At 38.6% G+C, this 19,722-nt stretch overlaps 1 protein-coding gene and 1 pseudogene across 1 annotated transcript; both read left to right on the forward strand.

The window, feature by feature from the left end:
* Window positions 1-5,255: 5,255 nt before the first annotated feature.
* Window positions 5,256-6,159, forward strand: LOC144641136 (uncharacterized; annotated as a pseudogene).
* Window positions 6,160-11,815: 5,656 nt separating this feature from the next.
* On the forward strand, window positions 11,816-14,791 carry LOC144641125 (uncharacterized). The gene is made up of 5 exons (XM_078500170.1): window positions 11,816-11,830; window positions 12,425-12,489; window positions 13,398-13,764; window positions 14,234-14,300; window positions 14,614-14,791. The coding sequence occupies exons 2-4, from the start codon at window positions 12,463-12,465 to the stop codon at window positions 14,290-14,292; spliced, it is 453 nt and encodes a 150-aa protein (XP_078356296.1). The 5' UTR covers window positions 11,816-11,830; window positions 12,425-12,462; the 3' UTR covers window positions 14,293-14,300; window positions 14,614-14,791.
* The last annotated feature ends 4,931 nt before the right edge of the window (window positions 14,792-19,722 follow it).

The raw sequence follows: 19,722 nt of genomic DNA on the forward strand, positions 1-19,722 counted from the left end.
TTCAATAAATCTTTCAATCTCTTGTTTTATCTGATTTTTATTGTGTTCGTTAAAAACGTGCGGTTGTTTTTCTTTAAAATAATGCTCCATCTCTTGTGTTACACCAGTCTCAAAATTTTCTTTTGTGAACATTATTTTTATTTCAAAACTTACTTTTGCGCTTTTCAAATCTCTTATTTCATTCTTTACCAAATCAACAAACTTTGATTTTGTTTTCTTTTGAAAGACAAAAAGGTCTTTGCTGGCCTGGTCACCATCTGGTATGGTCATTTTCCACACGCGTAGCCATTCGTTGAAATCGGATTGGACCAATAAAAAGTTATTGTTCCATTGTGGATTTCTTTGAAATTCGCGTATTTCTCTCAAGAGTGCTTGCAAAACTTCTTGCGAATAACTTGCAGCAGTCATCTTGGTTGATATACCCAATGGAAGCATTTGTTCAATAGGAATTATTTCTGGCACAGCAATTAAGCGTGATATTTGTGAGCGCTCAAGCTGCAGAGATTTTGGGTGCCGCTCGCGATTTTTGCACACACATATAAGGTGGGGTTTTGGACACTAATCGAGACAAGGAGCGAGGAGAGCCCGGGTGAGCCGAGCGAGTTGTCTCGATTTGTGCCAAAACCCCCACCTTATATGTGTGTGGGTGCATTATTCTTATGAGCCCATGCTTATGCTTATACTTATGCGTTTACCTGTCGTATGCCCCATAAAAACAGCCATTAAGAACTCAAGAAAGCATTGCCCGCAATTATAGCCTAAGTGGTCTATTTATGGTAAAAAAAAAAAAAACGGTCACAGCAATTCTGTCTGCAATCTGCAGATTACATTTTGCTAAAGAACGAAATCGTAAAAATTCCTGTTCACACAACGTCTAATGCTTCTTTTACAGGCAAGAAGAAGAGTACCCTGATCAATCATGATAAGGCCATTAAAACCATCACAAAGAAGTTTCATTGGCCACAGTAATTTTAGTAAGTAAAAAAAAAACTAAATTACTTTGAAGAAGTGAAATGAATTTTGAAATGCTCTCGCAAAGAACAAACATGTGTAAGAAAGTTTTAGCTAAAGACGTCTTGAATTGCTCTTATCAAGGGCTAATGAGACTCTAATCGCCATCTCGTTTTTAATATTTCCTCAAAAGAGTATATAACGGAACAAAGTGTCTTATCCCCGTGACTGTTGCGGAAGAGACAACAGTTATCCCTTAGTGCCAACGATTCGTCGTTTCGGTTGTAGGTTTCCAAATGAGTATCTATTAACAGTCAGGCTTACTTGTATTTGCCTTGGAAATATGTTCCCTTTTTTTTCTTCTTATTTACTTGGCTTGTTATGCCCTCTTTCTTTTTCACATGGACTTTATAACGTCTAAATGTGATTTGCTTCTCAGGAAGGAACTCAATGCAAATATTATTAAACGAATCGAATCGATGTTTATATCTACTCCGCGTCTTCTTATTTAAAAGTGACAAAATAATGAGATCCACTTTCCAGTTGTCTTATTTTATTTTTGTTTTGCTTTTCATGTCATTGTTTAGATGCAGATTCAGAGCCAGCCACAAAACAAGAAAAAGAAATGTTGCTGATTATTAAAGAATAAAAGTAATAGGCCATTTCCGATTTACCTTTAGCTTCTAGTTTCTAACAAAGCCCGGAAAAAATTCTTTTATTATCCTATCAGAACGTTTGCAACGAGTTTCGTTTGAAACATAAGCAAAGGTAACTCGGCAATGGACAATTAATGTTGCCACAATTAACGCCCATTGTGGCATTTAGTTAAAAATTAAACAATGTGGTTCAACGTTATACAATAAAATAAACAAAGAGCAGGACTGAGATGTTCATCTCTATTTTCCTTTATCCTATGCATTTCTGCTCGTTCGCTTTTCCTTCCTTCGTCAACTAATAATATCCTTCATTTTTCTTTCAAACTCCCTCCCCTTCTTTTGACCGACCGACTTTCATGTTGCGTGAGAATAGTCTAGTTTTGTTTACCGTTAAATAATAAGATTAAACCAAAACTCTTGAAGCCATGCTTTTTTGTACAAGGAAGAGTCATGCAATAAACCGGTTGTATTTATTTTTCTTTCTGCGCTTGATCGTTTTGACATGCGAATCGAATGAAAATGGTCGATTTCAACCCAATTTGTACCCTCTCAATCGAGTCTAGACGAGTCTAGACGTCAAATCGAAAAATTCGTTTTTCTCAGAAAAATAAAAATATTTGAAGAAAAAAAAACAACATAACGTTTTTAGTTTTAATAAGAACTACCTTCATGCAGAGGATAAGCGAACAATTTTTCATAGCATTGCCGAATGTTGTTGAATTCTTCTAGAAATTTTCTCTTAACAACTTTAATGATCATATACACAACTTTACCGCAAGCATAATATTTTTCGGAGGGGTTGAATTGGGGGGGGGGTGAGGGTCATTTCATTTAATCTAAGATAGTTGGGTGCTGAACAGGTTCTCTTACATCTAAAACCGCTAACTCTATTGCAGAATTACAGACGTCCTGGACGTTTAGCTATTTACCTTAAAGGAACCATATCTAAGGATTACACCAGCATAAACGATGGCAAAAGGGGAAAAACGGATATTCCTCTTAAGGAGTAAGAACGTCAAAAACCATATCCTATCCTGCTACTTTTTTGCCTGTTTTCTTTCTTCCTCTTTCTTCTTCGCGCTAGTTTCAGTGCGCTTAAACTCGTCTCCTTGAGGATAAATTTACTCTACTTTACTTGTCGCCAATTACATAACTAGACTTCGGAAAAATACATGTTTTCTTAATATTTATACTTCGAATTCAGATCACTTTAATAAACGTGTAATTGTCGTTTTCAACCCTTTGTTTGGAAACAACGGCACACCATTTCTAGTCAGGTCGCTTAGGGCCAATTTTTGGAGAAATCGTTACACGGTTGATAAAAGCACCAAACTTTGCAGAATGATTCTTTAAAGACTATTAAAAAATTTTATCCGTGGCTCCACCTGAATTTTTAATTACAATCTGCATAATTTGCTAATCATTTCGATCACGTGCAAACTTTCAAGAACTGCTACCACGCCATTTTGGAGTGATGCGATGAAAGTGGGACAGGAGGAAATAGTTCTCTTTTCCGTAAGTAATTTGCAGATTTACTCTTAAATGTTGAAAAATTATAGATAAATTGAAGACAGTGTTGAATTTTTCGCTAAAATTTTAATTTTTAAAATGCCGTATTCCGAAATATTTATTATGGCAATTATGCGCTTGTAGTGTGTGGCCGCTCAACATGGAAATAGACTGGAGCCTTTGCATTACATGCCAGAAAAAAAAAAAAAAAAAACAGGAAACCTTAAAATGCCCTTTGGACAACCCTGCCCAGAACGGGAACAAGTCAGAGGCGTATGCAGCTTTTCTGAAGAACGTTGAAGAGTTTCGTTCCATCGATGCCCTGCCATTTATTGTAACTTTTGGAAACGATCAATCTTCAGAACATTTTGCATTCCATCGTGCGTCATGGCATAAGTCTTGCCTTTCAAAATTCAACAACTGCAAGTTAGAACGAGCAAAAAGGAAACGAAAACCAAATGTTGCGGAAAGTGAAGAGAAGCCTCGCTGCAAGCGCCAAAAGCTGGATAATAGCCTGTGTTTTTTGTGCGAAAAAGGTATTGACGGGGGAGAACTCCACCAGGTATCTACTTCTGATGCGGACACAAACATTAAAAGAATGATTACTGAGTTAAATGATCCGAATTTGCTTGTGAAAATCGTTGGCACTGACCTAATTGCGAAAGGCACCCGATATCATCTAAAGTGCTTGGTGGAACTGAGGAACCGTTATCGTAGCTGCAATGCGAACGTAAAATAGGATGGCAAGAAAGTCGACGAAAGCGTGAACAACTCGCGGGTTTTTGTAGAGCTAACAAGCTACATTGAGAGGGAAGTCAATTCCGGAAACAAGGTATTTAAATTTAGCAGAGCTTCATTCTTTATATGTAAAGCGCCTCGAAGATCTCGGAAACAAGAAGTCTGTGAACAAGACCAGACTGAAGAGGCAATTGTTAGAACACTTTCAAGAAGCACAAGAACAGTCCGACGGAAAAAAACACTATTTTGGTTTTCAAAGAAGGGATGCGGAACATGCTTAAGGAAGCATTGAAGAAACGCGACTTCACAGAGGACGCGCTAATTTTGGCCAAGACAGCGTCAATAATTAGAAAGGAAATTTTCAACCACGATGCGTTTAAATTTGATGGATCGTTTCCAGAAAATTGCCAAGAAGCGTCATTACCATCAAGCCTCAAAACATTGATTTCTTTAATTTTCAATGGAGTCAGTTTGAAAAAGCAAGAAAAGCACGAGTCCCAAGCATGCCTTACCGTTGACCAGGCTATTGTCTACAACACAAAGAAAAAATCGAAAGAATCCAGTACGCAAACAAGGCACTCATTGGAGCGTGAGCCACCTCTACCAGTTTACATTGGCTTGAAAATACATGGATTAACGAGATGTAAGCAGATCATCCAGCAGTTACACGAGCTGGGAATTTCTGTTTCCTATGACAGGGTAATAAAGCTTGAAGAGTGGATAGCAGAAGCCACGTGCGAGCGTTTTGAAGAAGACGAGATTGTATCCCCTGCCTGCCTGCGTAAAGGTTTGTTTACTGTTGGTGCCTTGGACAACCTCGACCATAACCCGTCCTCAACTACTTCAAAAAGCTCTTTTCATGGTACTGGCATCAGTCTCCTGCAGTTTCCAACTGAGAACCAACCGGGTGAAAGTAGATCACCAGTTACGATTCCTCCAGCTGCACCTAGAAAGCACATTCTCCCTGAAGCTTATACAACTGTTCCAGCTGTTGCCATTACCAACTCTAACGTCTTGGTTCCAAAGTGTGACATGAAACCAGCAAAGAAATGTTTGGATCAAGCAAAAGAAGAGGAAATTAAATGGGTGGAAAATTCAAGTCAATTATTGAAGAAGGCAGACCTAAATAAAGAAGACGCCATCGCATGGGCAGCCTATCATGCGTCACAGGAGCTACCACTTCACGCTTATGAAGCTCTCTGTGCACTGCTCCCTCTCTTCTATGAGAAGTCCGCCACCCCCGCGATGATTAAGCACGGAATGAATGTGTTGAGGCAAGCGTTTCAGTTCCTTAATCCAGGCCAGATTCTAGTCGCAACATTTGATCAGCCATTATTTGCCCTGGCCAAACTTATCCAATGGCAATTTCCAGCCACTCACGGAGAATCAAAGCATGTCGTTATGCTTGGTGGTTTGCACACGGAAATGGCCCTTTGGAACACACTCGGAGACATGTTGCAAGGTTCTGGATGGACGGCGGCTCTGACAAAAGCTGAATTAGCTTCTGCTGGGACTTCTGAATCTATGTTGAACGTAACTCACCTTGCCCGTAATAGATATGCCCACCAAGTCACGTTCTTGACCTTGCAGATCCTTCAACGGGAAGCTTTCCTTCTCTCTAAGACTCAAGAATATGAAGAGTCAGAATCAGTTTGGAGAACTAAGATGAAAACTAAGAGTCCGACGTTTATATTCTGCGACCTTATCTTACGGTACGAAACTCTTATTCTGATTTTTGTCCGAGCTCACAGGCAAAGGAACTTTCCTCTATATGCAAACGTTTTAGAGGAACTAGCACCGCTGTTTTTTTGGATTGGATCATGTGAATTACGCAAGCTGGGTTCCTGTCCATATCAGAGACATGAAGTCATTGCCTCAACCTATCAAGGAGGAGTTCGAGGGTCACGGTAACTGGGTGGTTTCAAAAACCGGCAAAGCGTTTTCTGCAATTCCTTTCGACCATGCTCACGAGCAAGAAAACCGCAGCGTGAAAGGTTCGGGTGGTTGTATTGGACTCACAGAAAACCCTGTTGCCTTCAGGCGCTGGATGCTCTCAGGACCAGAGCTCTCGAGACTTCAGAAACAATTTGAGAAGGACTTATTTCCAGACGAATATCCAGATAACCCACAGATATTTCAGAACCACGAGCAAGGCTTATCAACGCAGACGACATTTCAGAAGCAAGTCGTTAGTCTCTGTGACACCATCAGAAAGATGGGCAATCCGTTCTTGGCCGATTTTTCGGATCTGATAACGCTAGATAGTCCTGACTGCGCGGATGAGTCAGTGGTGGATGCACATTGAACATTGGATACACATTGAAGACAAAGGCAAGGAGCAGTACAAGGACTTTGTCAAAAATGTGCTTGAAGAACGAACACGCTCCATTCACGAACCAATCAAGAGGAACGATCTTGCGCTGTTTAAAAAGCCTTCTCCTAAGATGCAGTAAAAACAAGGCGAGAAGATTAAAGTTCTTCAGAACAACGTGTCTCTTTTCGGCCAGCTGTATATCTCCATGCAAAGCCGTGAAGGGGATTTAGATGAATTCTTTTCACATGAAGTTCATTTTTTTCCACCTTCTTTGTCGGAGCTTGGCAAACTTTATTTATCCGGCACAAAGTCTGAACTAATGAAATGTCTTGAGCCATCTCAGCAATCTACGCCACTTGAAGCATTTGACTGCAAAGTAATGGATGGTGCTGTTGTCGTCCACTGCCCGCCTACTACTGGAATCAAAACGTTCAACGAATATACAGAAGAAGTCTTCATCCCCCACCTAGATAAACAGCTTCATGGCACTGCAAGGTTGGACGTTGTGTGTGATACGTATAGCTCCCAAAGCATCAAGGAGTCTACCCGTGAAAAGCGAGGAAAGGGGATACGTAGAAAGGTGTCCGGAGAAACCAAGCTTCCACGAAACTGGATGGACTTTCTCCGCGATTCATCAAAAGACAGAGCTGTTTGACTTCTTGACGACTAAAGTGGCAACCTATACCTTCCCACAAGGCAAGTCCGTTTACATCACAGCTGGTGAATCAGTGGTAGCAGTACCTTCGACAAATCCAATGCCAAACTGCAATCATGAAGAAGCCGACACAATAATTGTAGTTCATGTGTTGCACGCACTACAGCAGGGGTGTAAAACGGTACAGGTTCGTACAGTGGACACTGACGTTGTAGTTGTGTTAGTTGGTGCAATTCACAAGGTGTTACAGTCTCACCCTTTAGCTGACATCTGGATTGCGTTTGGTGTAGGCAAAAGCTACAAGCTTCACAGTGTCGATGCCATCTACAACATTCTTGGAGCAAGTAAGTCAAAGGCACTGTTAATGTTTCACGCTCTGTGTGGTTGTGACACGACATCCAGTTTTAGGGGAAAGGGCAAAAGGTCGTTCTGGCAGGCTTGGCTGGCATTTGAAGAGGTAACAGAAACACTGGCCTAGTTAGCCTCCCATCCGTTTCAGTCACTGGATTCCGACTGTAAGCACTTTCGAAAAATTGAACGGCTGGTAATCATCGTATACGACAAAATGAGTATGTCCCACTCCATTAACCAAACAATTAGAGAACTGTTCTGTCATAAGAACGTTCCAATGGAGTAGATGCCGCCGACAGAGAATGCTTTGCTACAACACACCAAACGGGCGTTGTACCAGGCTTCAATCTGGACCACTTGTACTGATGCTCAGCAGGACATCCCCTCACCAGCGGAATTTGCTTGGACCAAAGTTGGTAGTGCGTGGGTACCCGTTTGGTTGACAGTTGTAGAGCTGTCCAAGGCATGCCGAGAGCTGATAAAGTGCTCGTGTAAGGGCGACTGTTCCAGTTTCAAATGTGGCAAAGCGCAGCTCAAGTGTTCACCACTTTGCAAATGCAAGTGCAATCTCCACGGCGGGTCTCAAAATAAGTGACACGATCCAACTTTTCAATTTAAAAAAAAAAAACGTTGTAGGTACATTCCTACTCAAAGTATATTAAAAGTGTCCGACAAAGTTAAGATTGATGTGTCCCAAATCTTTGGTGAAAATTAAATTTGGCAAAGCTCTCTGGTCGGTTCCAGGTCTTTTAATGTGGGGGGAGGGGGATGCGGAAGTTAGCAAATATTTGTTTGCTATTTTATTTAAGCCACAGGTTTTTTGGAAAAAGAAGAGGGTAAATGTAAGAAAATATATTGGCCTTTTTTTAGCCGAAAATGTCAACGATTTCTACACATTACCGAGTGCCATTTCGCTTATATTTTTCATGTTATTTATGCTATATTTTTGAAACTAGGGGGTGGCTAGCCACTTATTCCAACGCCCGGCTAGATCCGCCCCTGACGTTCGTGAAATTTTGACTGACGTATGGTCTAAAACTAATCATTGTGAAGGTTTTAGGGTAATTTCATTCGTCTAGGATATTTTAATTTCGATTAATTCTTCAAACCTAAAGCCGCCGAAGTCTTTCATTAGTAAGATGTTAGGGAACCTGCAAATAGCGTGTTTTTCTTCTAAATTTGGCTTATGGGTTAATCACACCGGATTAAATATCAGGTACTCTGCTAGATGCCTGTAAAAAATGGCAACGGAAATCCTCTGAGAAATCTAATCGACCGATTACGAAAGGAAAAATCGCGGAACCGCTTTTATTAATTTATGCAAATGAACTAAAAACGTTCTTGTTTAAATTTCGAGAAAAATACAACATTTCGGATGGAGCCACGTATAAACTTGAATAAGGTATAGAAAAGAGTCCGCATGCAAAAATTGGTGCTTTTATCACGCCGGTAACGATTATTACGCTAAGCGACCTGACTATTCACTTTTCTTCCGCCTTTGTTTTCCATGTCGTTTTGTTTTGAAATTTTCATCGTCAATAACCACTGCATTTGAGAAAATCAAATTACATTGTTTTTTGATCAGAATTAGAAAAAATTAAAGGGACTGGGAAATGATTATTTATAAGTGTTATCTGAGCAATCGAAATTTAAGTGCCGACTTATAAATAAAGTAACGACAATAACTTTGCAAACAAGAAAGTACTAGTGGTGAATGGTTGCTTTAAGTTTTTTTTTAAGGTGTTTGCGTTTGCATAGTGAAAGTGGCGTACGGACGTTTGGACGGAGGGACGGACAATCACGTGGCAACCACAATTTTTCAGCTCGATGTATTTACCAAAATTTCTTTGGATGGGGCTTTCAGTAGCTCAAGCCCAGACAATAGTTGCTTAAGTAACATAATCATCATTCTATGGGCCTTTCTACGTAAAGAATGTTCTCTGATCTAAACAGGATTACAAACGATAGTCACACTTGTTACGAGGGATTTAAATGGGATTTATCAACAATAGGTGGCTCACAAGACCTGCCGATGTCTTGTATTGTATTGAAATATGAAGGGCACTCGATTCCTTAAGGGTGACTTGAAAGCTTTCGAAAGACTACTTGTTATCGCTTGAGGGTTCCAATGATAAAGGCGAAGGCTCTGTTATTGACGGGAGAGACAGAAATATATAAGTGTTTAGAGTTAGTTAGTTGATTATTCCCTTGGTAAATAAAGCTTATTGCCCACAACTATGCCGGAAATTAGAGCGCTTTCATTGAGAGCTTGGATAGTTCATTTTTACAAGTACATGCAAATAGTCTCATTCTCTTATACTAGTATAGTTATACTAGTACAATAGACTTGAAAACCAAAACCAGCTTTTATCAGTACAGCAATTCAGAAATCATTGCGGGTAGTACATTTCCAAACCGATTGATTGGCAGATTCATGGTCTTTGATGGTATTTACGAAAAGAATCGTGTATATTGTTTTAAAGCTCAGGTTGGGCCAAAAGACAACCTTTCTCAATCTTTAGGCACCTGCTACCCAAGGTCGAATTGTCATGCACCGAGTTAAGAGCTTTTAAACAAGTACCGGTTATCGCTTCAAGGCTTAAACTCAATGTCGGAATTAGGTAATTCTTCTCTGACAACTTCTTTCAGATCCACATTCTTAAGTCAAAGTTGAACAGTCATCTCAAAGGATGAGGATAATTTGTTTGTAGTTATATTGTAATTTTTCTATATATAGAAGGAATGTTAATTGCCTGCTACCGATTGATATAGTACTCTAAAACCCAGTGAACTATCTGTTAAAAAACAAACGTTCCCTTCCTTCCAGGTTGAAAAACTGAGTAATCTACATTGTCAGATATTTTATAGCGCTAGTGGTTACTCATGGAACTTAGTAATCTATGACATTTATACGAAAACTTGGGATGGTCTTCTTGGTCTACGAGAACGTTAGCTTCGCAAATACATGCTGAAAATGCAAGGCCGTGCAACGCATAACGCCAGGCAAAAAATGTACGAAAATTTGTTTTTATGTTGGACCCTCTCTAATCAAAGAAAATAAACGTCTAGCAAGAAGTAATCGGAAACAGGCTAAAGCACAAATATGCAGCTCGATATGAAAGAAACGCTTTCAAATGAAGTGTATTTTATTTCGCTCACGACAGATTAACGCTTGAAACACGAAAGGCCATGTTTTACATCTTGAGAAAAGGCTAAACTGTCTCAGAAGGACAGGAAATATAAGCATTTTTTGTTTGTTGTTCTCATAATGGAAGTGGGTAAAGCCACTCTCCACGCAGAGTGACGTTTCGGTAAACTAGTTCCAAGCGCGGATACTTGATTTAAAACTAGGGGATATGGCTCTTATTACATACGCTGTCTTTAAATGTCATGACAAAGGAAAACTACTCCTGAATTCTTAAATAAGCTTAACATATTGCATTTACTCTGCGAATAAGGATGAAATTGAGAGAATGAAATGCTAAAAAACCTTGTCAAATTTAATTACAATTATCTCGAAAACATGCAATCGTGATTTCCTTAAAAGGCGAATGAATTACTGTGGTCGGATCGGTTTAATTTGGTTGGCGGTATATATCAAAGTACTTGAAATACTTACAAATCGGCTTTAGAATTTTTCACATCTAGATGAATAAACAAGTCTTTGTTCACCCTCGACAGATCTTTGACATTTGATACCTTTAGGGTTTTCAATTTGTTTGTTAAAAGCTTTACAACAGTCTACTTGTTGATGCTTAAAGGTTCAGTTTACTGCTGGGACGTGACAATATTGGTATTTACAATTTTTTCACGTTCGTCAGACAGTTGGAATTGCACCCGTTCCTCTCAGCCACCAAAGAACAAAATTCACAAATATTTTGTCAGATGGTATTTCTAGTTAAGGCAGGGAATATAATCTATTCAGTCATTGAAGTTATTATGATTTCACATCACTTAAGCCCTTCAGCCCTTCAGCCCTTCAGCCCTTCAGCCCTTCAGCCCTTCAGCCCTTCAGCCCTTCAGCCCTTCAGCCGCTAGTGCCGAGATTTTAACTAAAACATCCGATGTGCGCCATGAATAAAGAAACATGCATGCTTTTGGTACTGGAGTTGTCTTTTCATCACAGGAATTTATTTTTTTTCTAAACGACACTAATAAAATCATTTTACTAATAAATCTGAATCAAACCAAAATATATCTTTAGTTAGCTTGAGACGTAAAGGGCTCCTGAAGGCTGATAAAACACTTATCGCTTGAGGGTTTCGTCTCTCAAGAGTCTGACGTGACGATGGGGGAATGTAGTAATAATCGCGGTCACCGCGCAGGATAATGTATTTCAATGTATTTTTCCGTCAATCTCCTTTCGTTTCGTTCTTTAAGGTGCAATTTAAATATCTTAAAATGTAAGTATAACTAACTACACGTTTCACAGACAGATCTAGACCAAAACATAATATATTTTTTTTAAGTTAGCCTTAAGACATAAAAAGGGACACCTGATACCTAAAGGTGTACCATGCAAGCTTTTAGCTTTTATTCTTTGAATATTTTATGTGCCTAGAGGTGCCAGTGGCGAAATATGCCAATAAATATCGACAAGGCAATGCATTTATATTCATTCTTTCCGTTGATCTTGTCGGATCCGTTCTAAAGAAGGTTAGTATTTAATTTGTTCCATATAGTCTATCTTTGTTTCTGACGTAAATGACTCATAGATATGATTTCGAATGAGGAGTTTGACAGACTAACACAGTTCTTATTTATTTACTGTAAAATAAGGCAAACTTATTTATTCATCAAACTTGACTTTGCGAGAAATTAAGGTAGGGAATTCGAACGTAGAACATTTCTCCAAGTACACGAAGACACTTTGTTCAATATTGTTTTAAAACAGTAATGCGGGGATTTAAGTCACAGGAGAGAACATTGTAAAGGTTAAGGTGTTGGAGCTAAGACATTGATATAAAAGTTTCGCTAATATCGACGAGGCATCCACGAAAATGTAACAAATAACCTCATGGAGAAAGGAAGCGTTTTTCCGTTTCATTTATTAAATACTTCTAAAAAGTCTTACAGCGATTCCTTCAATTCAATTTTTACGTGATATCGGCGATATCAATTTGGCAATCAAGACTTACTTTTTTTTACTTTTTGTATCTAGTTTTTTTTTGCTCTATTGGTCCTTTGATATCATAAGAGTCTTATGTTCCTGTTTGAATATATTGCACACATCCCTACTCTTACTTACAGTGTTTTCACGAGAAACAAGTACAACCCGACGTTTTAAAATGACTCTAAACGTCCCACTTTTCAAGGTAAGTAAGTTTGTTATACCTGGATTTGTTGACCTCTTGTCACTTTTGTTTTTAAACTGTATAAGTGTAATTTTGAAATTAAGATATTAAGGGCTAAATTAATTTCTGACTCACACGTCAAGTGATCTCACAAGCTGTCAATCGAGCATGCAATTTTTGCACTGAGTTTCCCTATTTTGCCGGTGAGGTTTTTTTGTCTTTTGTTACGGCAAAAAATCAACCGCATTTTTCCATGATCTTTACCCTGATTAAAATATCGCCCAAAAAATCCTTTGCGATGAAACCACTCACCTGTGGCTTGTGGGCTCAATTGAGTTTTGAACATTTCATCACGTCATAACTGTGGTCTTTAAAAGTTTAGAGCACAGAAAAATGTAGTCGATATTTAAACGAACTTTCCAACAGATGAAGGAGAGTAAGTAAGTTGGTCATCTGTCCATAGCATTTTGTGGGTACGCGTCCCACCGAAGGATGTTTTTTTCTTGCTGTGCGTCTTCCTCTATTTACTTACTATTAATTAAGTTCAGATAATAGCCTTTGCAAAACACAAAATGGTACCACATTTTCAAGTAGATATTTTTAAAAAAGCTCCATTGAAAGTAATGTTTCTAAATACAGCGATGAAGTTATTTGTTTTTAACATAATTCAGATTGAAATTGAAGGTTTTTTTCAAGCAATTAAGTATGTGTTGTTCGATTATCACACATCCGTTTAATCTTCAACGAATTGCTTCGCGTGTTAATTTGGTAAATTGTCTCAGACTTCGCTTAACAGTAACAATCCCAGAAAGTAAAAAATAAAAAAAACGTTCTGTCTAAAAAGATCTCAGAAGGTCCCCATTCTTTAAAGATTGCTTGAATTCGCTTTTTACTGCTATTCTGATTCTCCTTGCCGTTGCTCCTTACAGTTCGTCTGGCTTCTGTGCGGCTTACTCGCTGTCATTCAACCCGCTTTGAGCATAAAGTGCTACCGGCAACTTTGTGATGGCACAGAGTGTTATGGAAGAGATGAAACAGTGGAATGCGATTCAGACGCCGACAGATGCGCTATCATGACCTACAAAACAGACGGCGACACCCACAATGTTAATCAGAGGAACTGCGCAAGATCGGCCACTGATTGTGACCAAAGCCCTTGTAACCAGTTAGGAACTGTTATGGCCCAATGGGATCTGAGTTTTTTAGACTGTCATAACACTTGTTGTGAAGGCGATGGTTGCAATGCTCCATCTAATGACGAGGCCAAATACTTCAAAAACCACCACCACGTGGCAGGTAAGAAGATAGGATGGCTGATAGCTGAATATTTTACAATGTTGGTGGTAGATAAAAGAAAGAAAATAATCCTTTCTGGTAGTCATATTCTATATTATAACTGTGTCATGGTATTTTTGTGTGTACTGCAATCCTCTATTGAGATGAATATTTTTTTCATGACATCCGCTTAATGCTCGATATTTATTTAACTTTAGTTTTTAACGCCGCAATTATTCAAGTGGAAGAGTGCAACCTTTAGGCCTTCTCCAAGGCAAATCAAACTTACAATATGACCAACAGTAATCAGTAAACAGTAAACCAAAACAAAAAACAAACTTAAGATTATTATGTGAACAGATTTAAACTTTGGGAGAGTGCTACAGGGAAGTTCAATTAATGGATCGCGTTTTTTACGGTCTTTTTTATTATGAGTCTTTGTTTTAGTTTTTGTTTGATGCTCATTTGATTGTTATTAATTAATGTTAAGGTAATAAGGTGAAAAGCAGCAAAGCGAAGCTGGCCAAGCTGTTATCCAGTCACATGTAAAATAACAGGTGAGTATAACACGCAGGCAAATAATGACATTTACCTAAAACTAGTAACACACTCTGTTGCCGAACATAATAATAAATAATATAGAAGAGTAAACTAGCCCTATAACCGATTGTATTTCAGTTAATAAATAAACGATAAATAATGATGATAACAATGATGGTGGTGGTGGTGGTGCTGCTGCTGCCGCTGATGATGATGATGATGATGATGATGATGATGATGATGATGATGATTTATAGATAATTTTATAGATTTTAATCCGAACCTAATCAATTTACTCGCGTAACATTCCATTTTTTCAATTTCTTTAAGGCCGCAGATGCTACATTGATCTGGACAGAGCCGGAGAACAAAAAAGCTAAATATTATACGTAGATGACTCAAGGTCTTAGTTTGAAAATAACAGATGCTCCCAAAAAACGTCTGTGACGGATTTATCCATGCATAAATGTGAATTAATACGATGAAGTGAATTAAAACAAACAACCTAAAATAAGTACTAGTATGTTGGGTTATTTTTCTTAATATTTCTCGTCGTTCTTTATACCCTTTAGTTTCCATTCTTTGACCGCTTTTCCTCCTCTAATACATTATCTCTTCATCCTCCTCTGCCCTTAAGTATACCGTGCGTTGGCATTTATGTCTGCATTTCTTTCTAGCGTTCCTTGAAGAGCAAAAAGAAAAAGGGCTTTCCTATAAAAACATGTCAACCGACCTATTGCAATGCAATTCCAAAAAGCGTATAGTGCAAGAGCTCGACCAAAGTAACCGTGGTCCCCAATACGGACCCATGTTGTTTGAAAATTACCATCTTTACCAGCAAAAACTATGACAAAAATGAACAGCAAATAATCAAGCAATAAACCCATTTCTCTTTCGAGGTCTACTCGGATGGAAATATAATTCACCTAGCAAAAAAAAAAAAAAAATGACAGTTTCTAAATCTTATCGGTTCGCAAAGAAACAGACAAGGATTAAAAGAAAGAAAAAACATTCGGAAATACAAGAAGAACTATAATTCAACTTTAACATCTAAATCGGTACAGTGCAAACAAGTCATGCGCCTTCGATGCGCTGGCTACTTAAGTAAACTATTGCATGCTCTTTTGAAGTTCATTTTAATCATACAGGGAAACATATTTTCCCTGATTGGATCTTCCTAGTCCTAAATAAACATATAATTAGCCCATTGACTCCTGGAGATGTTAAAAAAAAAAAATCACACTTTATGTATCCCGTTCCTCCTAGATTAGATGCCATGCATATAAACAAGTATGTATGTGTTGCTTTGGCAAAGCTCTGTTTGCTGGGATAATAAAATACAAGACTACCATTTGGCAGATTTTGGCCACGGGTGTGGCCGTTTATTTTTTATATCAAGGATAGAAAGCTTAAAATATGGAAACCTTAAAGTATTATCCCAGCAAAGGTGAGGGAGAACCCGCCAACCCAAACCAACAACAACAGAACGCAGGGAGCGGAGGGAGGGGAAACTTTTCTTCACTCCTCGACGCCATAAGCGTAAAGGCGATGTAACCGCGCCTTCATAACCTAAAAGCCCGCGAAAATGTAACCGGAAGTGATAGTGGAGGGAATTTCACCGGGAGCTGGCAAATTTTTACGAAACAAGCTACATAAAACCATTTATTTTTGCAAAATAAATATCCTTTATGTATCCCGTTCGTCCTAGATTAGATGCCATGCATATAAACAAGTATGTATGTGTTGCTTTGGCAAAGCTCTGTTTGCTGGGATAATAAAAGACAAGACTACCATTTGGCAGATTTTGGCCACGGGTGAAGCCGTTTATTTTTTATATCAAGGATAGAAAGCTTAAAATATGGAAACCTTAAAGTATTATCCCAGCAACGGTGAGGGAGAACCCGCCACAGCCCGCCATGAGGTACGAGTGAGCGGGCACCCCACACAAAGCCAAAGCAACAGACACAACCCACTGACAATGTGAAAGTAAAGAAGAGAACATAGTTCTCACCAGCATATAACAGTATAGAATATGGCCACTGGAAATTCTCATGACCACTGTAGCATTTAGGACGAATTAACCCAATAGCACAACGAGCACAACTTAGAGTTTAGACCTATAAGTAACCTGAATGGCAATGGTAGGTTACAACAAGTGGGAAGGTTAGGTGAGACTGTAATCCATACAACGCAAATTATAAGTATGGAGGTGCTATTTTTTTTAAACCATCTGTTTGGACACTAATTATTTTTGGCTTGTCATTTGCTGTACATACAAAGCATACCTAGTAATACATTGTAGGTACTGACTGAGCGAATAGATTGGACTGATGAAATTGCTAGACTAAGATAAAGCCAAGGACTAAAATAATACCCGAGGCCTATTTATTCAACATGATACAAGATTGTATGAAAATGCCAAGCAGGGGGTAAAAGACATAAGCACATTCATGCGCTGATTCATTCAGGCCAGATACATTGGACATACAGTAAAGGGAGAATGTTTGACCTAAAGATTAATTGGTCCATGCTAACAACACTAAATAACGAACATGTATCTAACTAAGGTACATGAACCTGAAAGCACACTCTTAAGACAACCATAACTGTGAAGCGGTCCAAGTGCACTGTACACATGGCCAGTTGCACCGATAGGTAGTTTTGTAAATTGTAACAAGAGAGTCTGTCCATGACACTTGGCCCCTGCGCAAGTGTGATACACCATTATAATATAATTGGTTGTCAACTTAGCCCTTTTTACAGCTGTACTTTGAAGATTGACCCCAGTAGAGCTGAGCAAATACAAACTAGATAACTAGTAAGTAAACGGAGGCCAGAAAAAACCTGCCACAATAAACCCCGTAGGGAAAAATTGGTCAGGAAATCCGGGTAGGAACCAAGGCTCAAGCTCTAGCCCATCCTACAGGGCATTAACTTATGCTAAATTGTAATAAATATTAATTACTTTATACCAGTACAAGTGTGCTCACCCACCCAAAAAAGGGGGAAGGGGGACTGGAATTATCGCAATATGAGTCAAGGATAGAGTAATGCCAACTAGGGAATTTGCTTAAGTTATAAAAATATAAGTGGTCCACCACCATTTAGCCCCTGCTCAATTGTGCTGTCCCACCTATATGAACATATGATTAATCATAAGTATCAAGTAATGTTTGACAGGTCTTAACTTAAATTCAGGTTGAACATAAATTTTGATAAGTTATTGTATGTAGCCTCAAATATTTGAGTTATTCTTAAGGTCAGAAAGCAATTAGCCCCTGCCCGAATTCTACCAATCTCTTTACTACAAGTAAATGTTTAACCATGAATCCAGGACTTCCAGCCCATGCACGTCAACTTGGAACTACCTACATCCCAGTGGCCTTTGCTCGCACAATTTGATCCACAAATCAATTGTTTAGACAAGAATCAAGGAGCTCCAAAGAAAAGTTACTCTCGAGGTTAGGAATCATTTGTCCTTCCTATAACTAATTCTTTCTCTCTAGTAATTACTCAACCCCTTAAAACCTGATGACATGTTTAACTGAGTGGCTCTTGTTTACATGGTGAGATCCACAGAATTATTATTTTGTCAAATTTTACTAAAATTAAAAGTTATTCATAAGGAGAGGAAACAATTGGCCCCTGCGCAAATGCTTCCACCTTACAGTAACTTCTGTAACCAAACACAACATATGTAGCTCAGACTGTTGGCCGTTACGCGACAGTTCACCACTGCGATATTGCAACCACTGAAAATTGTTATGGGTGTAACCAAGTGGCCCCTACTGACAGTAGTTTGATAAACTAAATTATTATGAACTTTATGATCCGACAAATTCTCCTGATATTAAAAGTTATTCTCAAGAATAGAAAACAATTCACCCCTGCATAAAGGCCTCCAACTTAGTAAACTATATAGCCACACAACAAGTATATCTCAGAATGTTGGCCATTGCATGACAGTTCAACTCTACTATATCACAACAACTAAACATTGTTCCCATGTTTAACCAAGTGGCCCCTGCGCACATGGTTTGATAAACTAATTATGACCTACATGAACTGTCAAAGTTTGCTAAATAAATATTTAAAGTTATTCTCAAGAATAGGAAACAATTGGCCCCTGCGCAAGTGCTTCCAACCTAGTAAATTATATAACCAAACAGAACAAATCTAACTCAGACTGATGGCCGTTGTGTGACAGTTCAGGCCTACTATATTACAAAAACTGAAAAAAAATGTTCACCAGTTTAACGCCAAGTGGCCCCTGCGCACATGGTTTGATAAAGTAGTTAGGACCTTTATGATCTATGGCTGGACTCCTTAGGAGAAACCGTTAAATGCTGCACTGGATGTAGCAGGAAAACCAATGTGCATAATTTCCTGAAGGGCTGAGGAACATCATCAATCATCATCATCGGCATCCTCGTCTCGGAGAGGCGATGGTCGGCGCATCAGTGTCGACAGGCTCTTGAGCGACTTTTGAGGAACATCAGGTACAAGGCAAATAAATACAAGTCAGCAAGAGGAACTTTCCATCTGTCCGGAGCTGAAGAAACCTGTAAAGCTAATAAATAAAAACCTCCAAGTGGGTAGTAGGCCTGAAATAATAGCTAAACATCACAAGCGAAACAACCAAATGAGACAATTAAATGTCATCACAGGTTCTAAAGTGTCTTCATATATGTACTCCACGAAAACAGGTTTTACCCAACAGTATAGTATCTCATGAATGAAGTTTACCAGTTACAATCACGGTAATTTAACCCCAATAAATAAGTACACGCCGTGAGGGTATAGAAAGCCCGAACACGGAATTGAACATGACAAACTGAGGCACAAATAACCTCAAATTTAAAAGCAAAATGTTGGCAGGGCAAAAATAGCCCAAACATAAAAGCATGAGAAAATGGGGTATAAAAATAATCACTCCAATAAATAGGTACGTACGGTGAGGGTATATATAACCCAGGTGCAAGGCAAATAAATGCAGCTCAGCAGGAGGAACTGTCCATTTAAAAAATGAATAATTTGAGATACACTGACCAGAGCTGAAGAAACCTGTAAACCTTATAATAGAAACCTCCAAAATGGGTAGTTGGCCTAAAATAATTGCTAAATATCACAAGGGAAACAACCAAATGAGGCCATTAAATGTCATCAAAGGTCCTAAAATGTCAGTATATATGTACGCCATGAGAACAGTTTTTTTAGTCTAACAGTACATATATCTCAGGAATTAAGTTTACAAGTTAACATAATGGTAATTTAATTTTGACACCTTGGATGAACCAAAATAAGTACAATATTTTGGTATTATAAGGCAAGAAATATCCAACCAACTGCACAGATGGTTTTTTGACTTTATAACATTAGTTTAAAAGGCAATATAGAACCTACCCTCTTCTTTATCATACAAAGATATCAAATGAAAGG

This window comes from Oculina patagonica, unplaced genomic scaffold (genome assembly GCF_052425735.1).
Source record: "Oculina patagonica isolate OP01 unplaced genomic scaffold, crgOcupat unplaced7, whole genome shotgun sequence".
NCBI lineage: Eukaryota > Metazoa > Cnidaria > Anthozoa > Scleractinia > Oculinidae > Oculina > Oculina patagonica.

Coding starts and splice junctions, on each gene's coding strand:
- LOC144641125 (XM_078500170.1), top strand. CDS start 12,463: ATGACTCTAAACGTCCCACTTTTCAAG. Junction 12,490..13,397: donor TAAACGTCCCACTTTTCAAG/GTAAGTAAGTTT, acceptor TGCTCCTTACAG/TTCGTCTGGCTTCTGTGCGG. Junction 13,765..14,233: donor AAACCACCACCACGTGGCAG/GTAAGAAGATAG, acceptor ATTAATGTTAAG/GTAATAAGGTGAAAAGCAGC.